Source organism: Thamnophis sirtalis, unplaced genomic scaffold (genome assembly GCF_051295495.1).
Source record: "Thamnophis sirtalis isolate CommonGarterSnake01/CBP01778 unplaced genomic scaffold, rThaSir2_p1.2 scaffold_6, whole genome shotgun sequence".
In the NCBI taxonomy this organism is placed as follows: domain Eukaryota; kingdom Metazoa; phylum Chordata; class Lepidosauria; order Squamata; family Natricidae; genus Thamnophis; species Thamnophis sirtalis.
The window spans coordinates 96503402-96527306 of NW_028261386.1; the positions used below are offsets into that span (position 1 = coordinate 96503402).

Consider the following 23905-nt stretch of genomic DNA (forward strand, 5'->3'; position numbering starts at 1 on the left):
TTCAAGCACTTTGGTGAATAGTGGCCACAGGTGTGGAACTAAATCATGTGTCTAATACTTTACTGGCCACATGACTTAGCAACAATGGTGTCAGTCTTCCTTCCAGAACTTGGGACTGGAACAGACACTGCACCATCTGCACCCATTCTTGGACTGGGAGGCCTTGCTCACAGTCATCCATACCTTTAGTCACTTCCTATTTGGATTACTCTGCATGCAACTGTCCCTGAAGACAGTTCAGAAACTGCAATTGGTTTAAAATACAGCAGCATAAACAGTTTTGGATGCCCCATGGATCATCCAAAGAATACCACTGCTGCATGAGCTACACTGGCTTCCAGTTGCTTTTTACCTCCCCCCCCCCGCCCCCAAGATGCTTTATGGCCTTTAAAGCCCTACATTGCATAGAGCCAGGTTATTTGACACTTCCTAAGGGTATTTAAAGGGACACGGTGACTCAGTGGCTAAGATCCTGAGCTTGTCAATCAGAAAAGTCAGCAGATTGGCAGTTCGAATCCCTAGCACCGCATCATGCAATGAGCTCCCATTACTTTTCCCAGTTTCTGCCAACCTAGCAGTTTGAAAGCATGTAAAAAAATGCAAGTAAAAAAATAGGGACCACCTTTGGTGGGAAGGTAACAGTGTTCCACGTGCCTTCGTTGTTTAGTCATGCTGGCAACATGACCACGGAGACGTCTTTGGACAACGCTGTCTCTTCGGCTTTGAAACGGAGATGAGCACCGCCCCCTTGAGTTGGGAGCAACTAGCACATATGTGTGAGGGGAACCTTTAACTTTAAGGGTATCTGCTCATACCTCTAGGTTAGATAACGTGGATGCACTCCAGGTGCCCTTCCTTAAATGGGACTTTGGAAGTGCACCTTGTTGGTGGCCACTCCAGTCCTCTGAAATAGCCTCCTACGAGAAATCAGAGGGATCCTTACACTTTTAGCTTTCTGGAGAGCTAGTTCTTTCCCCAAACATTGGGCTGGAGTGGAGAGATCGAATTATAAGAATGTTTGATCTGGTGCCTGGAGGGAAAAGTAAATTTAATTATGTTCTATGGATTGTTGTGAGCCTCCTAGCATGATTGAATGAGGTAGGTAGAGATAAATGCGATAACCTCTATAAACAAGAAAAAATATTTGAGACATCGTTTTATGCATACATTCTCTGGCCTAATATTTTGTGTGTTGTTAATGTGATGATGTTATATTCTGTATTTTAGAGCCTATGAGAACACCCAAGACTTTAAAAATTGCAGAAATCCAGGCACGTCGTATTGCTGTGGATTGGGAATCCCTGGGTTACAACATCACTCGCTGCCATACCTTCAATGTTACCATCTGCTACCATTATTTCCATGGCCATAATGAAAGCAAGGCTGACTGCTTGGACATGGATCCCAAAGCACCACAGCATGTTGTGAATCACCTGCCTCCTTACACAAATGTGAGCCTCAAAATGATTTTGACAAACCCCGAAGGGCGGAAAGAGAGCGAGGAGACCATTATTCAGACAGACGAAGATGGTATGTTCAGCTTTATTTTTTAGCATGGTTGGTTACTGTGATGTGTGGCTCTCCCACCTCTAGTATTCAATATTTCAAATACCTTACAAATTTTAAAAAAAAATGTCACATTTGAAGACAATATTTACTGTATGTAAATATTGCAATGTAAATACCTTGAATCTAGTTTTTTTTAATCTTTCTTTTGAAGTAATGTAGTCATAAAGCTCCAAATCACATGACCACACCATACCTACAGTTGTTGTTAAGTAAATCTGTGGTTGTTAACACAATGTCCCCATGACTAAGGTGACCAGACGTCCCACTTTTGCAGGACAGTCACGATTTTTCAAAATTTGTCCCATGTCCCACGGCGTGTTGAAAAAGTCCCAATTTTCCAAAAGAAAGAAAAGACGCCGAATCATCAATTTTAAAAAGGACGCTGTTAAAAAAAAACATTATTTCTCTGAAGTGTCGTTCCCAATGTGGCCTTAGAGGGCAGTGGTTTCCTTCCCTCCGCTCGGCTCACTTGCAGCGCCCAATGAGGGGCGAGGCTCCCTCTTGTCCTGCGTGTGCATGCGCTGATGCGTGATGTTTTTGCAACTGCCGTCCGGCGGCCTCAGACAAGGGGGTTTTTCGGCAGTGGCAGCACGGCGAGGAGGAGGCTCTTCCAAACCCGATCATATCTCCCTTCCTTTCAATCTGGTTGCTTTTCTCTGGTCTCCTTTTGGCAAGGGGGGGGTGGGAGGGGAGAAAAGATCTGTCATTTTCCTTCCTTTAAAAAAAGGGGGGGAAACCCAGGATTTATTGCAAATAAAGAAATCCACCCCAAATGGATCGGGAGGCGGGATGGGCAGGGGAGAGTGGGAATTAGGGGAAAGGGGGATTTTCCTCCTGTGCCTTGGATTTCATTTATTTATTTATTTATTTTAAAGCTGCTTTTCTTGTATTTCTTTTGCTCGTTTGTTTGGTTGAGGGGGGGATGAGTGAAGAAAAAAAGAGAGAGAGATCTGGGAGCTTGAATTGGTGCGGCTGGAATTGGGGCTGCGGGATGGGGAGGGCAGTGTCTGTGTGTATAATTTGGAAGAGGCAGGTGGATGGAGGAGATATCCTTCTCTCCGCTGCTCTTCTCTCGTCTCCTTCTGTCAGATGGGGTTGGGAGTGGGTGGGTGGGGGCGTACGATCTCCTCTTATTTTTTTAATCTATCCCTTTCCTACCTTGTGAACTCCGATCCTCCTTCCCTCCCCCGTCCTCCTTCCTCTTCCTTCCCCATGCCGCCCTGGGATCCAGTTAGGAGAGCCCGTGTGGCTAAATTAAATCTCGGGTCCCTCTTTTTTGAAGAGGAGGTGGGGCGATGGCCATGAAACCGAGGAATAATATGAATAATCTAAAGGACGAGGAGGTTAACCTGTTCCAGCCAATGCCTGTTGGCGGGGGTGGAAAGGAGACAGAAGGGGGTGTTTGCTCAGGCTGGGATCCCTACAGCGGATTCCCTTCCCATCGCCAATGTTAAAAACACCGGTCTGGGAAAGCTTTAGCAGCTGCGGACTTCAGATCAGGCTGGTCGGGGTTGGTCTTATTTTGGCTGGGTTGGGGGGGAAAGAAACAGCGAATCGATCCTCATATGAAATGAAGTTAATTTGCCGATCGGGCTCTGGATCTCAACACACAGCCAAAATCGGGATTTCTATATTCCCTCCCTCCTTCCCTGGGATGGGGTGGAAGTTGCAGCTGTTGTGGGTGGCAGCTGTACTGGGGTTGGGATTGGAGGCATGTTTGCTCGGGAGGAAGCCTGGCACAGTGGGGCCAGGTAGCCTAGGTAGGGAGAGGCAAAAGGGAAACTGGGTTTAAAGAGGGGAGTTAATTTTGGGGTTGGCTCAACCTCCAGCCCCCGCAGGATTGGTCAAAGCCCATGACTGCACCTTGTGAATTCCTCTCATTTTCCAATTGACTTGGCTTATTGGAAGCTGGCAATGAAGGTTGAAAATGACAATCATATCCCAGCACAATACTGGGACCATGATAATTGCATGATATGATCGTCATTGCTAAGCTCCCAAATCACAATCACATGACCCCAGGGAAGCTGTGAAAGCCACAACTTCAAGGGATGGTTGGGAGTCTCCTCATTCTGCACTGTTGTAATTTTGAATGGTTCCCTGAATGCATGATTGCTAAGTAAGGCTACCTGCATGTAATTTTATGCTAGTCTAGTCTCTCAGTAATTACAACTGCATACACTGAGATTGCTGACTTAAAATAATCTTCATTTAATTCTGCTTACAATATAGCTTTATTTATCACATTTGAGGAAAAATAAAGATGCTTTAAATGTTTACAAAGCTCATTAGTGATTATCTTTATGAATCTTAATTTCAAGCTAATTAAAACAAAATTAAATATTCATAATTAAATGGAAATGATAATATATGAAAGTAGATTAATTTCATATAGTTGAGTTTGTAACCCAACTGAATATACACATTGCAAATATGCATTTTAAAACTGTTGTACACAGATTTTCACATTGTATACCTCTGTGAAATCCAGTCGGGATATCTTATTAACATCCTCAGAGAAGCGCAGTAGAATTGCTTTTTTGGAATAAATTCCAGAAAGTTGAGCATCAAGGGATTTCAACTAAAGTTAATGTAGTGCCCAGAGAGACAAATCAGAATTTTAAAGTTGAAAACCAAAAGTAAACAGTGAAATGCATTGATTATGATTTATAGCAATGTCTGTTTCAGTAAATCTATGGTACACAACTTCCAGAAGTCCAAACTACCTAGAAATGTTAACATAACAGGAAAAAAGAGAAGCAGCTCTGAAATGTAGTTTGTCTGACTGTAATACAATTATTGATATCTCCCATAATGGTTTGATATGGTATGCAACAGCTAGAGTAATAGAGAATATGGACAGATGGAGATGTATAGTTTGTAAATCTGGGTTGAAATTAAAAGATTTTAAAATAACTTTTACATGTATTTCAGTGTTTATGATCCACACAGTATATGACTTTGTGAAAGAACAATTACAGTTTATGAGATTAAAGCAAGCTAGACAGCCTACTGCTAGTAGTCAGTACTGACTGATAGCTATGTCCTACATCCTGAATCAATGCAACAGCATGCTTATAATTATCAATTATTTGGTGGAAAAGAAACAAAATGGCCCAGTGACTCATGTTCTCTTTAAGACTTTCTCTGGATTTCTGGTTGGCCACTGTGGAAACAGGTTGCGAGAGTTAGATTATTAACCAGCAGGGCTTTTATTCTTAACTGGAATGTCATACTTCAATAAAATTTCCAAATGCAGTGGTTTTATATTAATGATAAAGTGCCATAAAAGAATTTCATAATCCCCAGGAAGCACTATTTTACTTTTATTAACTGAAAGTGAGTGACAGTCATTCAACTGGGACAAAGTTGACAGTTGTTCTGAGATAAGCCACTGAAATATACTCAGAAACATACTGACACTTGGGTCTCTTTCAGTTTATTCCACATGTGTCATCATATATAACAGGGGTCTTCAACCTCCAGCCTGTGGCCCACTACTGGGCCATGTCCTGTTCAAAGCCATGCCACGCAAGTGGTGCATAAGCGTGTGCACACGAAGCTCTACTCACATGAGCAGCGGGCGGACACGAATTTCTATTTGCGCAAGCAGTGGGCACTTGCATTCGGACAAAATGGAGCTGTTCTGAGGTGTGCATACACACCAGACACTCACATGGATCTATTCCGTCTCCCCATTCCAAGCTGGAAAGGTTAGGGACCACTGATATGTAGTGTTTTTAAAATCACTGAATTTCATGGAGGAAGTAACATCATTTCCCGTATCCCAAATTGATCAAAACAAGTAATCAGTAGCAAAGGGAAATGATGATCATTGCCCCTCATTCTAATTGATTTCCCTGTTCTTCTATATGTATGATTGACTCAGTGATGGGTTTCAATTTTTTTTACTACTGGTTCTATGGGCGTGGCATGGCTTGGTGGGCATAGCTTGGTAGGTGTGGCAGTGGAAGAAAAATGTCAATTCCCACTACAGACGAAGTTTACTATAATATCCTCATTCTCTTCCGATCAGCTGGGACTCGGGAGGCAGAGAATAGATGGGGGTGGGGGCAGTCAGAGGTGGTATTTACCAGTTCTCCAAACTACTCAAAATTTCTGCTACTGGTTCTCCAGAACTTGTCAGAACCTGCTGAATACCATCTCTGGATTGACTTCCAGTGACTTCCTCAGGCAGAGAAAGCAGAACTAAATGAAACTAAAACAATTTATTCTTTCCTTGGTTATAGAGGGACATTTGTGTCTGTGTGAATGCAAAACAGAAACAGTTGCTTCAAAACTATGAACCATTCATTTTGTACATGAAATGAATGGGAGACATAGTTCAAGTCCTTGGATGGTTGATACCTGAGAAGGTTGACAATGGACATACTTGTTTGTGAACTCTTGTTTTTTTTTTTACATAAACATGAATGCATCTGACAATTCATCTCCTGGGTTATTCATAGCATTTATCCTGATTATATAGGGTCCACTTATTTCACATTGTGCTCACCTAGTTGTCACAGTAAAACTATCAATGCATGATGCAATGAAAGGCTTTGTTTTTCAGCCAGCTTGTCACCGAGTCTGGCAGTGATTAAGGCTGAGCGAGAGTGACTGGCCCAAGACACACACTTGGCTTCTGTGCCTAGTGGAAGGCCAGAAATGGCTCTCTGTGCACCTAATCCACCAGCTTAACCATATACCTTACTAGCTCTCACTTAATCTCCTGGGTACAGGATCAAAATGTCTTTAAGTTGTGTGTCTGCATTCTTCCAATTTTTTTCTCTTAATGTACTTTGTGGCTGGAGGCTATTTTACATTACCTATCCATATCTATTATTTATGCCTCACAGTTTATAGTAAACAAAGGTGTATCTACCCTGTACTGTTGTGCTGTTTTCCATCCTTTTAATATTCACTGGCAAAATATTTGAATGTCAAAAGGTAGAACATGAGCCAGCTACAAATTCTTTTCCCCATATCCATGTAAATGGAGAAATATGGGGAAATACATAAAAGATCTGCAGACAGAGCATTGCCAACTCCAGCTACTTAAAAACTTCTGATTGATATCCCTACAAATTTTGTAATACAAATGTGGAACTACATATATTTGCACACTGGGTTTTCAGATGCTCTTTTGACAGCCTCATATTTTCACCCAGCATACTTCTGTGAATAATTTGCTGTAGTTGAATCCAGATATATAAAATAATGACTCTTAGATAGAGAACTGAGAACTGAGGCAGCATTGTCACAGAGGATGTACGAACAACCAGTTCAAGATCTGATGGAGACAAAACAAGACCACATAATTTGCAATACTTTCTCTTTTCAGTTTTATAAAGGCAGAAATAAGCCGTTTGAATACATGCCAAGCCTCTTTCAGAGGAGTCAAGTTTCATTTTCCACTTGCTTGATTGTTTGCTTGCATTGTTTCCTGGCCATTTTCCTGCCTCCCAGGTTTAGCCAATGCTGACTGGGGAATTTTGGGATTTGATCCATGTGTTTTAAAGTTGCCAAACTTGAGAAACACTTACCTAAACTAAAACAAGCACTCCCCACTTCTACACCTGCATTCTCAAAAGCATTCAAAGTAACAATATGAGGTGTGCCTTAAATCTCTCTCTCTCTCTCTCTCTCTCTCTCTCTCTCTCTCTCTCTCTCTCTCTCTCTCTCTCTCTCTCTCTCTCTCTCTCTCTCTCTCTCTCTCTCTGTGTGTGTGTGTGTGTGTGTATACACATATATACATACACATACAGTGGTGGGTTTCAAAAATTTTTGGAACCTCTTCTGTAGGTATGGCCTGCTTTGTGTGAGTGGCTTGCTGGCCATGTGACCAGGTGGGAGTGGCTTGCTGGCCATGTAACTGGGTGGGAGTGGTTTGGGAGACATGTGACCGATGGGAGTGGCCAAGACAATGTCACTGAATTCTTTGCCCCAATGGATGATCTACAAAAAGATATAAAAAATGAAATTCATTATTTTATGTACTTACTGCTTAAATAAGATTAAAATAAGTACACAAAACAATAAAAGAGCTACTTACAGAAAGAAGATGACTGTCCTTGCCAGTCTTCAATATCATTAACTCCAATGAATGGCCTGCACAAAGAAGAGACACAGAAATGAACTCTTACATTGCGGGCACTGCATTAGGATGAAACCAGCACAAAAAATAATAGAAAAGGAAGATTACTGTGCTTTTGTGTGTTGAAGTCACCCACTGACCACCTTGCTCCAATGAATGGCCTGCACAAAGAGATACGGAAAGGAAGACTTTAATTGCTTGCACTACTATATTAAGGATGAAACAAGCACACAAAGCAATAAAACAGCTATTTACATAGGAAAGATGACTGTCCTAGCGGTCACACTCTGTTGCCTCTTCATCCTGTTAAATAATACTAATTGCAGAAGAAATAAAACAATATTGGACTCGATTGTGGTTGTAAGCTGAGGACTACACTACAGGTAACAGAAGAGACCTCTGTTTTCACCCAACAATGTACAGTCTTTTCAGGAAGGATGTCCCCAAACAAACAGGAAAGATATAGCTTTTCATCTTTCACTCTCCTGCCGTTGCCACCGCCCACCCTCTTTTGGCCACGTGGCATACGCCAGCCTGTGGCTTTCGTGAGGGAAAGCCTTCAGGCCTTCCCTCATGAAAGACACGAGCTGGCATACGCTAGCCTCCCACTGCTGCTGCCACCCCTCACACTTAGTTGCTTGCCTGAGAGAAGCAGCAAGCTGCTGGAAGACGAAGCGAAGCGAAGGGAAGACCCGATCAGCAAGCATGTTGCGACAGCTGCTTGGGAACGAGAGGAATGTTGGCTGTTGGCGCCGCACTTTTAAATGGGTGTTAGAGCAGGCAAGTCAACTCCAGCCTGCTCACTGATTGGCTGGACTCCAGCCTGCTCACTGATTGGCTGGACTCCAGCCAATCAGTGAGTGGCGGGCTGGGCTAGTTTAGTGCGGGTGGGCGGGGAGTGAGCGAGCTACGACGCAACAGGTTGGGAGAGCGAGCAACAGGATCGGGGCAGGCGTTCTGGAACTTACTTCCGGGTCCACCAGTGGAACCTCTTCTAATCGGTACAGTAGATTTGACGAACCTCTTCTACCGAACCGGTTAGAACTAGCAGGAACCCACCTCTGATACATACGTCCCCAACTGTCCCCATTTCCTCATTCTACTCCTATTTATTGCTCTAGGTTTAATGAAGGGCCTACTTGAGTAAGTGCTTAAGTGCATCACTAAGACAATGGAACCAAAGCTGTGACTGGGTGTGGTGATGGATCTCAAATGTTAATTTGTATAATAACCAATTTTTGGTTAACTGCTGGAATCTAGTTTCATTCTCACTGCACCATGATGATTCCCAGTCCTTTGATTTTATACACAATCCCAAAGTTTGCACTGCATTAACAAAAAACTGTAACTTGAAAAATTCCATTATAGGTAGTCCTTGTCTTATCGACAATTGATCCTGAAATTTCTGTTGCTAAGTGAAGAGATGATAAGTCACTGGCTATTTATTCTCTGGCATCCAAACCTTTAATTTTCCTATTTTCTATCACCTTCACCATAGCCAAATTCTGGGATCGTTTGGCTATGTTCCTGCACAATGTTTTTTTTTCCTTCAGCACTGTTCTTTCAAAAGTTGTGCTATCAGATACTTCTGGGAATTAAAGAGGAACATTCCCCATGATCCAATGTACAACTACAGGTAGTCCTCAACTTACAACCACAGTTGAGCCCAAAATGTATGTTGTTAAGTGAGACATTAGTTAAGTGATTTTCCCCTCATTTTACAACCTTTCTTGCCACAGTTGCTAAGTGAATCACTGCAGTTGATAAGTTAGTAACCCAGTTGTTAAGTGAATCTGGCTTCCTCACTGAATTCACTTTGCAAAGGATGCAAAAGGTGATCACATAACCTACAGACACAGGTACAGTCATAAATTTGAACCAGTTGCCAAGCATCTGAATTTTGATCACATGCCCATGGGGATGCTGCACAGGTTGTAATAAAAATAGCATTTAGACTTAAATACCACTTCACAACCCTCTCTAAGCAGTTTACAGAGTCAGCATATTGCCTCCAACAGTCTGCGTCCTTATTTTGCTGACCTCGGAAAGATGGAAGGCTGAGTCAACCTTGAGCCTGCTGAGAGTCAAACTGCCAAATTGCAGTCAGCCATCAGTGCTTCATTTTAACCACTGCACCCCTATGGTTCATCTGTAACTGTGATAAACAATCCTAAATTACATTTTTCAGTGCCAATGTAACTGTGAACAGTCACTAAACAAACTCTTCCAAGTGGAAGTTGTAAGTTGAGAACTACCTGTACTGTAGAGACCACACAGTCTGTTTGAGCCAAATTTAGTTGAACATCACTGGAGACAGAATTCAGGGTTTTGCCCACTTAAGAGTGGTGTACCTTTCTATAGTTGTGTAATAAATGGTGATCAGTAATGATGTTATATACCAGTCCTTTTATTTTTGATAACATGGGTTAGATTTTCTGCTTATAATCAAGATATATAATTAATAAACCAGAAGTTGGCACAAGTCATTGTGGTTAGTTACTTCCCAATTCCAACTTAAAAATACAAGTACTGATTTAAGGTAACTAATGAGACAACATCTACAAGGGCCTGAATAAGCCATTAAGGAGATTTACTTGAGTTCAGGGGCCTTGGTAGTTTGATGTTCTTGATCTTCAAGCATATCCATCACCCCCAGCTCTAAAAACCTGGCTTTGGTCCCAGGCCTGGAGCTGATGTATTAATGTACTATTGCATTTCTGAGGCTCTGGTTTGGTTTGATTTGTGTATTTATAAGATCATTTTAATCTGGGCTGTCAGAGGGGTTTTATGTTTTCTCTTTTTATGGCTTTTTATGGTTTATTTTTATAACCACCCAGAGTTCATTGGAATTGGGCAGTTATAATACATTCAAATAAATAAGTCCTGCTTAGTGTCAATTAGTCAGTCCATTTTAGATTTTACAGCTAATCTTACTCTAGGTAGCAGCCTACTGTTCTGACCTAGGCTTCCCAAAAGCATGAAACCAACTCCTCGTCTTGATAAATCCCCCTTTATTTAGTTTAAAGTGAATTCCTTTCCAGCAAAGTCACGGCCAGCAGTCTTTCAAGGTATTTCACAACTACAGGCCTTTATCAGGCTTGGAGAGCTGCCAGTCCAATATCTTTCAAACACCACTCTGTGGCAGACAATACTTGGCAAGAAGTCAGGAACAGATCTTCACTCTAATGAATTGAACTAATTGTCTCCTGCAAACTCCCCTCCCCTTTTGCTCCTCTTTTATTCCCTATGGGAGGGGCCATTCACCGTCCACCTGTGGTTTTACAACCGAGTTGACCCTTGTTCTTTAGCTGTTCCCTCGTCCTGGCAGCTCTGTGCATGCGCACACATTGGGAACAGGGTCCAGCTGTTCTTCTCCCCCACTGATGTTCAACTCTGAAGGCAGCTGATAACTGTCAGACAGCTCTTGCCCCATCTTTGCCTTCAACACAGATCACTCGTCAGAGCCTTCTCCAGACTCCAGGACTGGCCCATGTTTCTCCCTAACCTCCTCACTGTCTGAATCTGCTGCCAGATCTGCTGGCCACTGGTAGGCCACAACACCTACTCTACACAATCTTTGATCAACAGCTAGTAGAATTGTCCAGTTTGCTTTAACAATGATAGCACATACAGCTTCCAATCAGCTCCTCTTTTACTGATGTTTTTGGTGTTAGAATTCTCTCCAATCTTAACGTGTCGTTTGGAAGTTTTAAGGTTTCCTCCCTTGATGCCAGGTCCATATCTGCTCCTTTGACTATTAACGTGATGTTCTATGAATAGCTAAAGAATTTTCTCTTTCTAGCTCCTTATCAGCAAAGCAGAAAGCTATCAGAATTTGTTTGGCTGTTTTGTCTCTTCCAACACTCACTCCTGAATCCGCACAGGTATACAGAACTATGACTAGTCGGCAACAAGCAGGGGTGACAGCTGGTTTATCACATTCTGCATTAGCATGATTTGGAAGAAAGGGCAAAGGCCTCTTAAGACTTATTAATTGGATAAATTAAGAAAGTTTATTGGAGAAGTAAGAAGCTGGTCAAGAGCCATGATGCTTAATCCACTTTTATTAATTCCAATTGAAAATGGCAAAAATATTCAGTTAGCACCTGGGGAATATTGGCAAACAATGGTACTAATAATGCTAAAAGATTTCTAAGGCATAGAAAATAATGGAGAAATTTAATTGGGTTAATACTGCATTTGATTGCCCTGAATGCAGTGATTAGAACGGAGGGCTGAGATAAACAGTAGTTCCTTTTTCTCTTTTTCAGTGACAAGATTTCCTCTTCTTTCCTTTCTGTCCAATGCTTCCTTCTCTTTACAGGTAGTTCTCATTTAACGACCACAGTTGGGACAAGTAAGTTGGTCATTAAGCAAAGCAGTTGCTAAGTGAAATTGTAAGTCTGCTTACTAACTTACTTCAGTTTCCTTTTGCTTTACAAACCTGCGAAGGTTGTAAATACAAAGAGTAGTTGTAAAGTTTTTTTTTTCCATCACTGTTGTAACTTCAAATGACCCCCTAAATAAAGCAATTGCCAAACAAAGACTATGTGTATTATATTCTTCTCTCTCTCTCCTAGTTGCCTGCTGGAGAAGAAAGAAGCACTTGTTAGAGCACTGATCATTATTAGCAATGGGGTTTTTATTTTTAAAAAATGGAATCAGTTTCAGGGTCACAGTTCATCCTCTACTACACAGGTATCAAGTTCACCGTGTCACGTTTCCATCACGTGATGTTTTACAATGTTTTTCCCATTCATGGTGCTGACAAGGGCATGGCCTGCACATGACGCATCCGGCCCATGGGCCACCAGTTTGACAACCCTGCTCTACTGGTTTAAGCCTAGACCTCAGTACAGGCAGTTCTCAATTTACACTTGTGACCATTTAACGACTGTCCAATGTTACAATGGCACCAGAGGTGGTATTCTACCAGCTCGGACCAGTTTGCCCAAACTGGTAGCGGAAATTGCAGGTGGCTCCACCCACCCACCTCAGATCTATGGCATCCCATTTAGGCCTTTTTTTCGCCAAAACCGCATGGGCGGAAGGCTCACATTTGCAAACCAGTAGGGAAGGTAAGTGAATACCATGCCTGAAGTATGACTGTTTTTCATACTTAAGACCAGTGGTGGCATTCAGCCAGTTCATACCACTTCAGGAGAATCGGTTGTTAACCTTCTGAGCAGTTCAGTGGTTGGTTGTTGGAAGAAATCATTAGGGCAGAGAACATGTTGTTAAATTATTTGAATCCCACTTCTGCTTAAGACTGTTGTACCATCGTCATGGTCATGTGTTCTGGGTTATGTGTGATCGCCTTTTGCAACCTTCTGACAAGCAAAGTCAATGGGGAAACCAAATTCACTCTACAGCTATGTTACTAACTTAATAACTATAGTGATTCATTTAACAACTGTGGCAAGAAAGGTTGTAAAAAGGGGCAAACCTCACGGAACAACTGTCTTGCTTAGCAACAGAAATTTGGGGCTCAATAGTCAGTAAGTCAAGCACCATCTGTAATGGATTTTTTTCAAGTTACAGCTTTTTGTTAATTAAGTGCAATTAAGTTCCTAAGTGCCTCAGCAAGGCAATGGAACCAAAAATGTGAATGGGTGTGGAAATGGATCTTGTATGATAACCAGTTTTTAGTGAACTGCTGGAATCTACTTTCATTTTCACTGCATGATGATAATTCCCAATCCTTTCATTTTATACCCAATCCCAAAGCCCTGAATGGGCAACCTTAGTGGCTGAATTTGTAACAAACAATCTACCACTGAACATAACAGAACCTTATTAATTTACTGGGTATGTTGCAGTGCAGTTATTGATCAAAATAAATCTATCACTTGAGCCAAAATATATGCCTTGAAATCCAAGTTTCCTTTGAATTGTAGTAAAGAGAAACAAATGGCATTCCCATAGAAAAAAAAGAAGAAGAAGACCTGCAGGAGATCAGCAAGAGCCATAGTACAGTCCAGAAGGACTGTCAAGGCACATCAGCTGTGATCTGCTGTGATATTTTTGTCAGCTTTGGGAGGCAAAGAACAGCAGTCCGAAATAGACATATGGATGAATGTACTTCACAAAAATGAGAGTTCAGAATTTCAATCTGTGTACCTACGATGGCTTTACATTGTGAATATATTTTTAATTTATCAAATTACATTGGGTGCCTAAGGGACAACTTATTTATACTTTCACACAATCTGAAATAAATCTGACACCAGTAAAGGACTTTCTGCCATTTCTTAATGCTGCAGGCATATTACATAATATTTTCTGTTATCCCCTAACTTTATTTATTTTTTTGATTTTATAAAATGGCTACATGTTTTGAAAACATGTAGGAAATGTTGTATGTGAATTTGTGTGCCTTAAATTAAAGCACAAGAAAAAAATAACTTAAAAAGTTATCTGAATGTAGATGTAGGTTTTTAAATAAAAGCAAATTGTTGACCACCTCAATGTTTTTGAATGTACAGTTTTTCTGAGATTATCTATTGTGAATTGTTTAATAGATACCCTATAGCAGTGATGGTGAACCTTTTCAGCACCGAGTGCCCAAACTGGAACACATGTACATGTGCATGCATGTGCGAGCGCCAGAGCACTGGAAAGCTGAAGACCAGTTGGCCGGTGCTCACATGCCTGTTTTCTGGCTGTTTTTTTGGCTCATTTTTAGGCTGTTCACAGGACATTTTTCAGCCTAAACTGCCCTATAGAATTGAAATACAGAATAATTTAAAATGTATTTATTTTCTTGGCTATTGTTATTTCAGTAACAACATTTCATACATACACAAATATATTTAATGTAGTATTCAGCAGCCAGAGGTTAATTAAATTAGGAGCATGCAGAACATAAACAAATGAATTATAATATTGTATGTTATTAATGTTATTTTTACAGTGCCTGGTCCCGTACCTACAAAATCATTAAAAGGAACTCCCTTTGAAGACAAGATCTTCTTAAATTGGAAAGAACCAATGGACCCAAATGGTATCATCACCCAATATGAGGTAATAATAACATTTATTTATTTCTTTTCATTTAGCATATTTCTACCTTGCCATCTCACCTAAATGGCTGTGAGCATTTACAAACAAACATAATATAAAACATAAGAACAATGTTAAAATTAAAAAGAGTTAAAAGAATTGACATTTTTGCTTAATTGGGCAAAAACACATGGGTTTATTTTTGAAAAAAAAAATAAAAAAAATAAAACACAGATGGCATTTTTATCTAGATTCTGGATATAGGTTATGAGATCCCCAAGGCTTTTTTCTTTTTCTTTTGCTATCATCAGGTTCTTAATAGATCAGTAGATCATCTACTTAATCAGAATGCATTATTATATCATGCATATGAGTTTGGAATATATCCCTGGTCAAAAGCACGGTAAATATTCTGAATTGATCCCAAGTTATAAGAAAAACAATGTAAAATTGTAGAAATGAAAAAAGGGGGCCATGGTAGCCTCTTCTTTTCAGTCTATTTCTGGTAAGTGAGCTGTTACTTCATAGGATCCCTGCCTTCTGGGGTTTGTCCAGTGGTGGGTTCCAGCCAGTATGGCCCATTACGCCTGTACCAGTAGTAATCGGGAGCAGCTGACCGTGTACCGGTATGGTGGCCAGTTTGGCCCAGCCACCTGCCCGCGTTCTATTTTTTAATGCAACTGGCCAACTTGCAGGGGCGGTGGAGTGTGCATGCGTGCACAGCAGGACATCTGGCCCCATGAGCAGCATACCAGGGGCAACGGGGAGAGGAACCCACCACTGGGTTGATCCCGCTGCCCACTGAAAAACCTGCAGCTGAGCAACATACAACAGGAACCATTTCCGTGGTGTTAAAAGTTTTTTTTATAAAAAACAGCATTTGGGAACATGTCTACTCATATAGGGACATGGGCAGTCTCTCCTGTTCAGAAAACCTCTTTATTAAATTTATATGCCACACATCTCATTGTCAAGTGACTCAACTTATGTTACGTTGAAGCACGAAGAAGAGTGTTATGATCTATTCTTGCCTCTACATCAGGGGTGTCAAACTCAAGGCCCATGGACCTGATCCAGCCTATGGGGGGCTTAGATCTGACCCATGGGGCTGGCCTGGAAATATCAAAGGATCAGATCATGATGTCTCTGCTGGCCAAAATAAGGTGCAATGAGGGTGCATGTGTACCTCCCTCCCCCCCCATGACCCATTTCAGCCTCCATGGTCTCTTGCAGCACTATGCAAACCGAAAATGGGCCACAATCCAGCCCATGGGCCTTGAGTTTGACACCTTGTGCCAGAAAGTAAAACTCCCTTTGTGTGGAATACCTGTTTTGTATGCAAAGGGGAAAAATGCATCTTGAGCCTGTGTGAAACGCCCACCATGGCCATGTCCACCATGGCCACGTTCACCATGGCCACATCCCACCCACCCTCCAGCCCTCCCAAGGTCAAATACAACCCTGATGTGGCCCTTAATGAAATTTAGTTTGACAGCCCTGCTTTACATGAATATATTAAAGCTTATAAAAGTATCAGGGCTATAAATATTGTCCATTTTTCAATTTAAGGAGCAGATTATCACTGTCATCATACCATTCATCTCACCCAATGATAAATCTGTGAATTAATCCTTAAATTAGCATATGCTACTAATGATCTTTTGTTTCAGTCACAGAGTGAATAAAACTTTCAGAATAAAAAATGAAAAATACAGGCTAAAATTGCATAATAATGAAGCCTTGTTTTTGCCAATACTTGTAATAAATGATAAAATCTAGGATTTAAATATGCAACTTTGATTTAGATCTAGTAGCATTAATATATAGCGTTCAAAAATCATGATTTAATGGAACTCTATCCAATGAAGGCTACAGATAATATATGTGAGAATTATTAATAGATCTGAGACATTTTCTAGACTTCAAGGTTTTCTCTCCTGGAAACTTGAAATGCAAATACTGATTTTTTTTTAAAGAAAAAATCATATATTTGATGAATGAGCCCTTGAGGAATGAAGGAGAAAAATAATTTGGCATTCAATTTATTATGTATCTGTCATTTTTTTAAAGTAGGCAGCCTTGTCAATACCACATTTCTCGTTAAAACAAACTAAATATCTATTGGAGGCACTTAAATGCTTCAATCATATATTCCAATGTTTTTGTTGTGTTTTAATGGGTACTTTTAATTGCTAGTTCTTCAATAAAAATACTTAAAGGAAGAGTTCAGTGTATACATTGTACATTCAGAATAAATACTTGAATAAGCAAACATCACACAACCTCTGTATCTGTAGGTTTATTAGAAAAAAGGGGAGAAAAAATGTGGTAATGTGCTATAAAATAAACAAACAAACAAACCTGATTAGCATTGTACAAATTACAGTTGTTTGCATAATTTGTGAGTCACCAGTCATATTATGTAGTTGTAAGCAGAGGTGGTATTCAGCAGGTTCTAAGCAGTTCTGGAGAACCGGTGGCAGAAATTTTGAGTAGTTTAGAGAACCAGTAAATGCCACCTCTGACTGGCCCTGCCCCCATCTATTCTCTTTCTCCTGAGTCCCAGCTGTTTGGGAGGAAATGGAGATTTTGCAGTAACCTTCCTCTGGAGTGGGGTGAATGGAGATTTTACAGTATCCTTCCCCTGCCACACCCACCAAGCCATGCCATACCCATCAAGCCACGCCCACAGAACCGGTAGTAAAAAAAATTGAATCCCACCACTGGTCATAAGGATCAGTAACATTATACTTGTATTTCACTACAGGAATTCAGAAAAAATGAAAAATTCAAAGACTAACATGAAACATTGTTTTTTTTTTTTTTTAAAGGAAACTAATTCATAGCAAAGTACTAACCAGGGTTGGAATTTCACTAAACCTCTGACATAATTTCCACAGGTCAGTTACACTAGCATACGATCCTTTGATCCTGCAGTTCCAGTTGCTGGGCCCCCTCAAACTGTGTCAAAATTATGGAACAGTACACACCATGTTTTTCCCTATCTACATCCTGGGACTACCTATCAGTTTTATATAAGGGCCAGCACTGTCAAAGGTTTTGGACCAGCTACAGCCATCAATGTAACTACCAATATTTCAGGTAAGGGAAAACATGGAAAAGTTATTAAATTTATCATATTAAATCTCCTTTCTTCAGTTGAAACCAACGCCATTTCCATACAAGGAATACATGGAAGACATGATATAGTAAGTGGTAATTATAAATAGGCACCAAGAAAGATGACTATGTGTATTTATGGATGCGCATATTTAAATCAGTGAAGGTATAGACTTGTTTTAAGATTCATAGTGAATTATCAAGACTATCATGAAATTTTGCAAATGGTTGTCCAAAATCTACTATGCAGTTACATGTACTTATTTTTGCTACGTTATATATTAGAATGCAGCCCAGTGTTCTTTACATTGAAGGAATTGTGGGAATTGGTGCTAAACTCCCCAAAACTATCCTGGTTTGCTTAGTTTTTAACTAATTTAGGTGGCCCCCATCTGATGAAAGTGACTCTAGGCGGCATAGAAAGATTAAAATACAGAACAAAACAAAAATCTCCCGAATTCACCAGTTCATTAAAATAGTGATTAAATTATTATTATATTAATATTTTAGTATCAATAAAATAATCATTAAAATATTCAAAAAACCTTGTTATACATAAGTGGAACTGAAAGTTCTTCGATTTTTGGAAGACGCATTATTTTAATCATTTTATTTACTATGCTGCAGTTGAGGTTGAGGTTGAGGTTTATTGAATTTATATGCCGCCCTTCTCCCAAGGACTCAGGGTGACGTACAACGTAAAAGAAAGCACATATTACAAAATATGTGCAGTCTGCTAGAAATCTTTCCAAACAAATAAAATAAACTTGCTTGTACAGGTAGTCTTCTGGTAATTGGTACCAGCACCCTTCTCACTAGCAACTCTGTCATAAAGTGAGATATCACATGATGCAACTTATGATGGCAGTAGCAGCAGTCCAATAGGTTGTTATTAGGCAAATCCTATGCCATTCGCAGCATCCTATGGTCACATGATGTTGTGGCCCATTGGCTGCCAGCAGAGATAGCTGCAGATTCAGACGAAAAGGAGGTGGAGGGAGAGCTTTTGGAAGGCTCTGATAAGGAAGCAGCATCAGAGGCAGAGGCAGGGCCTTCGATCTTCCCCCAGGTAGAGAGGCAGCTGTCTTCAGGGCCTGAGCTGATAGATGGAGCCCATCCCAGATGTGCATATGCACAGAGAGGAAAAGAGAGGAGAGCAAAGGAAAGCAGTAAGCCGGCACTCAGGGAGAGGGAGATGCAGATGATAGCCAGGCCCTCCCTGGCTGGGAAATAAATAAGAGGGGGAAATAAATAAATTTTAGAGTGGCCGGTTGTCACAGACAACTGTTCGTTTCTAGTATACAGCAAACAATTCAGATTTCTTGGATAAACCCAGGTTTGTTGGGACTAATTATGTTTCATTTTTTGTTTATCCCTATGAATAAAAGATTGTTACTGCCGTGTTATAAAAAGGTGGTTGTTTTACTCGTGAGTAAATGCCATCACTACTAGTGAAGGCTGGGTCAGAAGACATGATTGACATTTGCAGCCTTTCCCGTTAACTTTGCTTGTTAGAAGCAGGCAGTGAAAGTTGCAAATGGCAAACATGTGCCCATTTGGGTCACGTGATTGCAGAGACACTGCAATGGGTCCAGCCACAAGGACCCATCTTAAGTCTCTAATCCACAAGGACTTTCTATATACAAAATTACTACAAATAACCGATGGTCTTACCCCTTATTATTAGTTTAGTGGTGGATTCTGGGCCTCTTCTTTGGTGTTACCTGGAGTGACCAGAAGTGAGTACCAGGATAGAGCAAAATGAACATGGGAGACCGATGGTCCTTGACTTACAACTACAATTGGGAACAGAATTTCTGTCTCAAAGTGATGTAGTTGTAATGTGACACCGCATTGCTTAGTGACCACAATCCCAGCATTCCCAGTTGCCTTCAATAACCAAGAATACTGGGTCATTAAACAGAAGTGTCCCAGGTAAGAGCACAGGGCAGCCACCCAGAAGTGCCGGGGTGTATGTATGTCACAGGCTGTGCATAAGTTGAGGGAGGCTGCAATGAAATGCAGGTGCAAACCTGTAGGTGCAAACCTGGAAGGTTTAGCTGACTCAGCCTGGTCCAGCAATACGACCCAGAGCTACCATACACCAGGAAGCTTAGTCACCCTACCAGGCCAAGCAAGCACTTACAACTACAGGGGCACTGCAACTATGCCCCACCTCTCTCCCTCACAACTCACCTATGCCTTTCTGGTAGCCCTGCACAGTGGTGCACATTTGGGCATGTTCTTCTACTGCCTGTAGCAGATTTAGAGCTATCGGTTTAATTTGTCCATATCTTTAAAATACAGACCCATGGAAGAACATGAAATTATTTTTTTAAAGGTTTTAATTCTGCTAATTTACTACAAACTGATCTTCTCTTAGAAGAATACTCTAGTTTCTAGATTAGAGAACTTCTTCATACCAACATCCAGATATCAAGACGCAGCTGGATACAAAATAGGTTTTTTTTTTCTTGCTGCCAAATGTTCTCAATCAAACAGTTTGTGTTCTGTGACTCCCTGGGAAAGTCTCCTGCTTTTCTTATTGTTCCCTATCAAAGACTGAGTTTGTCTTGACAATAATAAATTAGCAGCTTGAATGGTGGTTCGGCGAAACTGAACCAATATTGGGCTGGTTCCCTCTGGTGAATGAAAACAAAAGAGCTGAGACAGGTTTTCTATCATATACAACTTAAATGAATGATCTTATCTAGAACCATAAGAAATCTTAAAACACATAAAATATCTCTGCATAAGATACTCTGTCATGAGGACAGTTTGCTCCGAGTAACTTCATTTCCATCAAAATCTTCAACATATTAGTTATCAATTAATTCAGATTGATTTAAACTGTTCTCAGGAGAAATCATTACTTTTTCTTTAAAGTTACCTAGCAAGAGAGAGAGAAAGAGAAAAACTCATTTCATTTTTTAAACTACTTTAAATTACAAACCAAGGCTTTTAAAATTACAAGCATTCTCTGGGACCACTAATTCAGTATTTCTCAACATTGACAATGTATAACCACATTTAAGTCTACATTATCACAAGTAGTTCCTACCCCCTCCCTTTTTAGTACAAAAAAATCTCTAAATAGAATAGAGCTAAGGTGATGTTCAGGGCATATAGTCTGGGGAACAGATTGTTTTTAAAGAATGGATATAGTTTAGAAAATCCTCTTGAGATTGTAGTAAGATTTTCAGTCATGTTAAGACTGTTGACAACTTACTGTGCTATTGTCACAATTCATGGCAAGGCCTAGAAAGTAGTAATAATTTCTGTTGAGTGGTTGAAGATTTGAATGGCTCCTGAATGGTCTACTTTATCTTCATATGTAACCCAAATGAATTAGATGCTTCTCCAAAATATACCACATTCTGCTACAGTTTTCATGAATCCTATTTTCCAAACAACCACATTTCATTGTAGTTTTCTTGCTCAGCTCAAAATAACCCTACATAAAATTTGGACAGACTATAAGGCTACAAGTTTCCCCTGCCAGTAATATTTGACCTTAGGGGATGGTGCTCATGTCTTTTTCCTATATGAGGAAAGCAGCATTGTCCAAAGATCCTTCTGTGGTCATGTGGCCAGCATGACAATACACTAAGGTACACAGAGTACTGTTATTTTCCTACTAAAGTGGTACCTATTTATCTACTTGCATTTACATCTTTCAAACTGCTAGGTTGGCAGGAGCTGGAACAAGTAATGGAAGTGCACTCCGTGGTACTGCCAACCTTCTGGTTGACAAGCCCAGCATTTTAGCCACCACACCTCATGGGATAGAAGGGTGTAAAACAAAAGTGAGAGATTGGTATAGTATTCATGCCAATTTTTATAAGTCCTATGATATAAATCTAGATATTATTTCACAAGGATGAAGAGGTCAAGAGCGCAGTTTCGGTGATTAATTATATTGCTGTAAGGCATTATTAGTTCTTTTGTCTGATATGAACTATTAGTGCTCTTCTCTGACCTGACCAGATTCAAAGTTAGTTTTAAATTATAGCTACTGAAATTTTAATTGCATTGCCCTGATTGAAAAATAGAATGGAAAAAATGAGGATAGCGGGGAGTGTTGTATCTTTGGGTGGACCACAGGAAATCCTGATTATATGAAGCATCATAAAAGAAATCCAGTGATTCCATAATAGTTCTTAGTTTCTTTGATAATTCAAAGAAATATCAATATTTGTACATTTAATAAGCTTAGAAAATTTGAAAATTCTAATCAGTAGTACAGTTTTTCAATGTCATTACTAAATATGTATTTTAACTTAAACCTCATACTATACATTACTAGGATTTGCAATTTGATTTACCAGTTTACAAAATTATAATCAAGTACATTTTTTCTGTGAAAAGCTGCCGTAAAACCTGCATATTTTAAAACTACGATATCCTTTTTTTATTCAGCTCCCACATTACCAGATTATGAAGGTATTGATGCTTTTCTCAATGAAACAGCCACAACCATAACTGTACTCCTGAGACCAGCACAAGCCAAAGGAGCGCCTATCAGGTAAAAATGAAAAATACATGAAAATCCTCATGTAAAAAAATGGGGAGGGGGGTTGAATCAGCAGCTGGCAATCTTTTGAGAGTTGTGTGGTCACACATACAGGTGCAGACACACATTTGACAACCAGAGAGTAGAGCAGACAAGGAGATATTAGCATGACATCGTGCAATGGGATGCGATATTTCCACTTTTAAGTTGGTTTCCATGTTTTGTTTTGCTTTGCTTTGCTGTTTGGGTATGCCATCCCTACAGCTAAGACCTTAATGCATTTTTTAAAAAAAGTCCTACCAAAAGATTGCACAACTTATCCCTTTATCAAAACATCTTAATTCAATGAAAAAATGATCTGTGATGTAACTGTTTTGCACTTCGTTAACTCTTTTAGTGTTTATGTGATTTTTAAAAGGCTTTGTTACAATATAGTAGGCCTTACTTCAGTGGCAACAGGCACAATATTGAGTTGCATGAGACTATATAATTTAGATAGATTTCCATCATTTTGATTTTTGATTTAGATAGAAATTATGCGCTATAAAAGTCAGCCTGTCCTGTATAAATGTGTCATTGTCTTTCTTACCTGCTCCCTGCACATGGCCCTTGAAGCAGATGTTTGATAATCCAATTCAAAATTGCAGGTTCTGTCAATCATTTCTTAAGATGCAACATGCTGTGGTAGTCACAGCTCTAATCATGGCAGAATCGTGTCTTGCCTGCCAAGTGTTATATCATGATCTGTAGTTTTTTATGGCCTCCTGAAGCTGTAAGCCAAACAGCAGATCTGAAATACAAAGAAAGACTGGATGAATCAGTGTTTACAATAAAATATAAAGCTATTTCTTACCAAGCTGGAAATCCTCAGCTCAGCCAGTAAAGAATAAATATTTATTCAAAAATGAGATATATGTGGATGTGCACAGATACAGACACACAGAAACAAATGATTTACCTTTCTGTTAAGAAGTGTCTTCAGATTTATAAATAAATATATCAGGAGATATTATGGATATTCTATAGATTTTATTGATCCACGCTCAGGTTCAAAGTTACCATCTCCTTTTATATTGTCCGATATTGTCTAAATTAACATAAAAACATGAGAATAGTTCTACTGGATCAGGACAAGACCCATCACTTCTTTTCTCACAATAACCAAACAAATGACTCTGGGATACCCCCAAGCCGGAATTGAACACATATTCATTGTTTCTCTCTAACTAGAATCTGAAGACATGGTGCTTCCAACCTGGAAGACTGACAGGACAAGCTAATATATATACAGCCAGTGAACCTGATATTCTCTCACACTGATAATATTACCTAACATGGTAATGAAACATCGACAAGAAAACAACCAAGCTCAGAGCACAGCATGAACCCAGCAGTTTAATTCTGAGCTAGATACTTTCTCTTCTATTGGAATAGCATTATGGTCAGTTCTTCCTTTTGGCTTCACAACACATTTGTGTTAGAGATCAGATGACAGTCCCCATTTAGAATTAAATCCAAGGTTTCAGCTTCTCTAGTCAGTTGAAAGACTCATTATCCTAATTTAAGTTACTTAAACTATTTAAATGTAGTTTATTTGAACACAC

General features: G+C 40.0%; 1 protein-coding gene and 1 long non-coding RNA gene across 8 annotated transcripts in view; one reads left to right on the forward strand and one right to left on the reverse strand.

The window, feature by feature from the left end:
• PTPRK (protein tyrosine phosphatase receptor type K) overlaps nucleotides 1-23905 on the forward strand; it is a 432976-nt gene that overhangs the window by 309508 nt on the left and 99563 nt on the right. For all 7 annotated transcript variants that reach the window (XM_087718519.1, XM_087718514.1, XM_087718515.1 and 4 more), the window contains exons 8-11: nucleotides 1228-1530; nucleotides 14580-14689; nucleotides 17569-17770; nucleotides 22208-22313. In XM_087718519.1, coding sequence (XP_087574645.1) covers nucleotides 1228-1530; nucleotides 14580-14689; nucleotides 17569-17770; nucleotides 22208-22313 — 721 coding nt within the window. The remainder of the gene's footprint in view (nucleotides 1-1227; nucleotides 1531-14579; nucleotides 14690-17568; nucleotides 17771-22207; nucleotides 22314-23905) is intronic.
• On the reverse strand, nucleotides 7385-23469 carry LOC148045104 (uncharacterized). Its single transcript, XR_015697053.1, has 3 exons — nucleotides 23260-23469; nucleotides 22891-23091; nucleotides 7385-7827 (listed from the first exon to the last, which is right to left on the reverse strand). It is a non-coding gene; the product is annotated as an uncharacterized LOC148045104 (long non-coding RNA).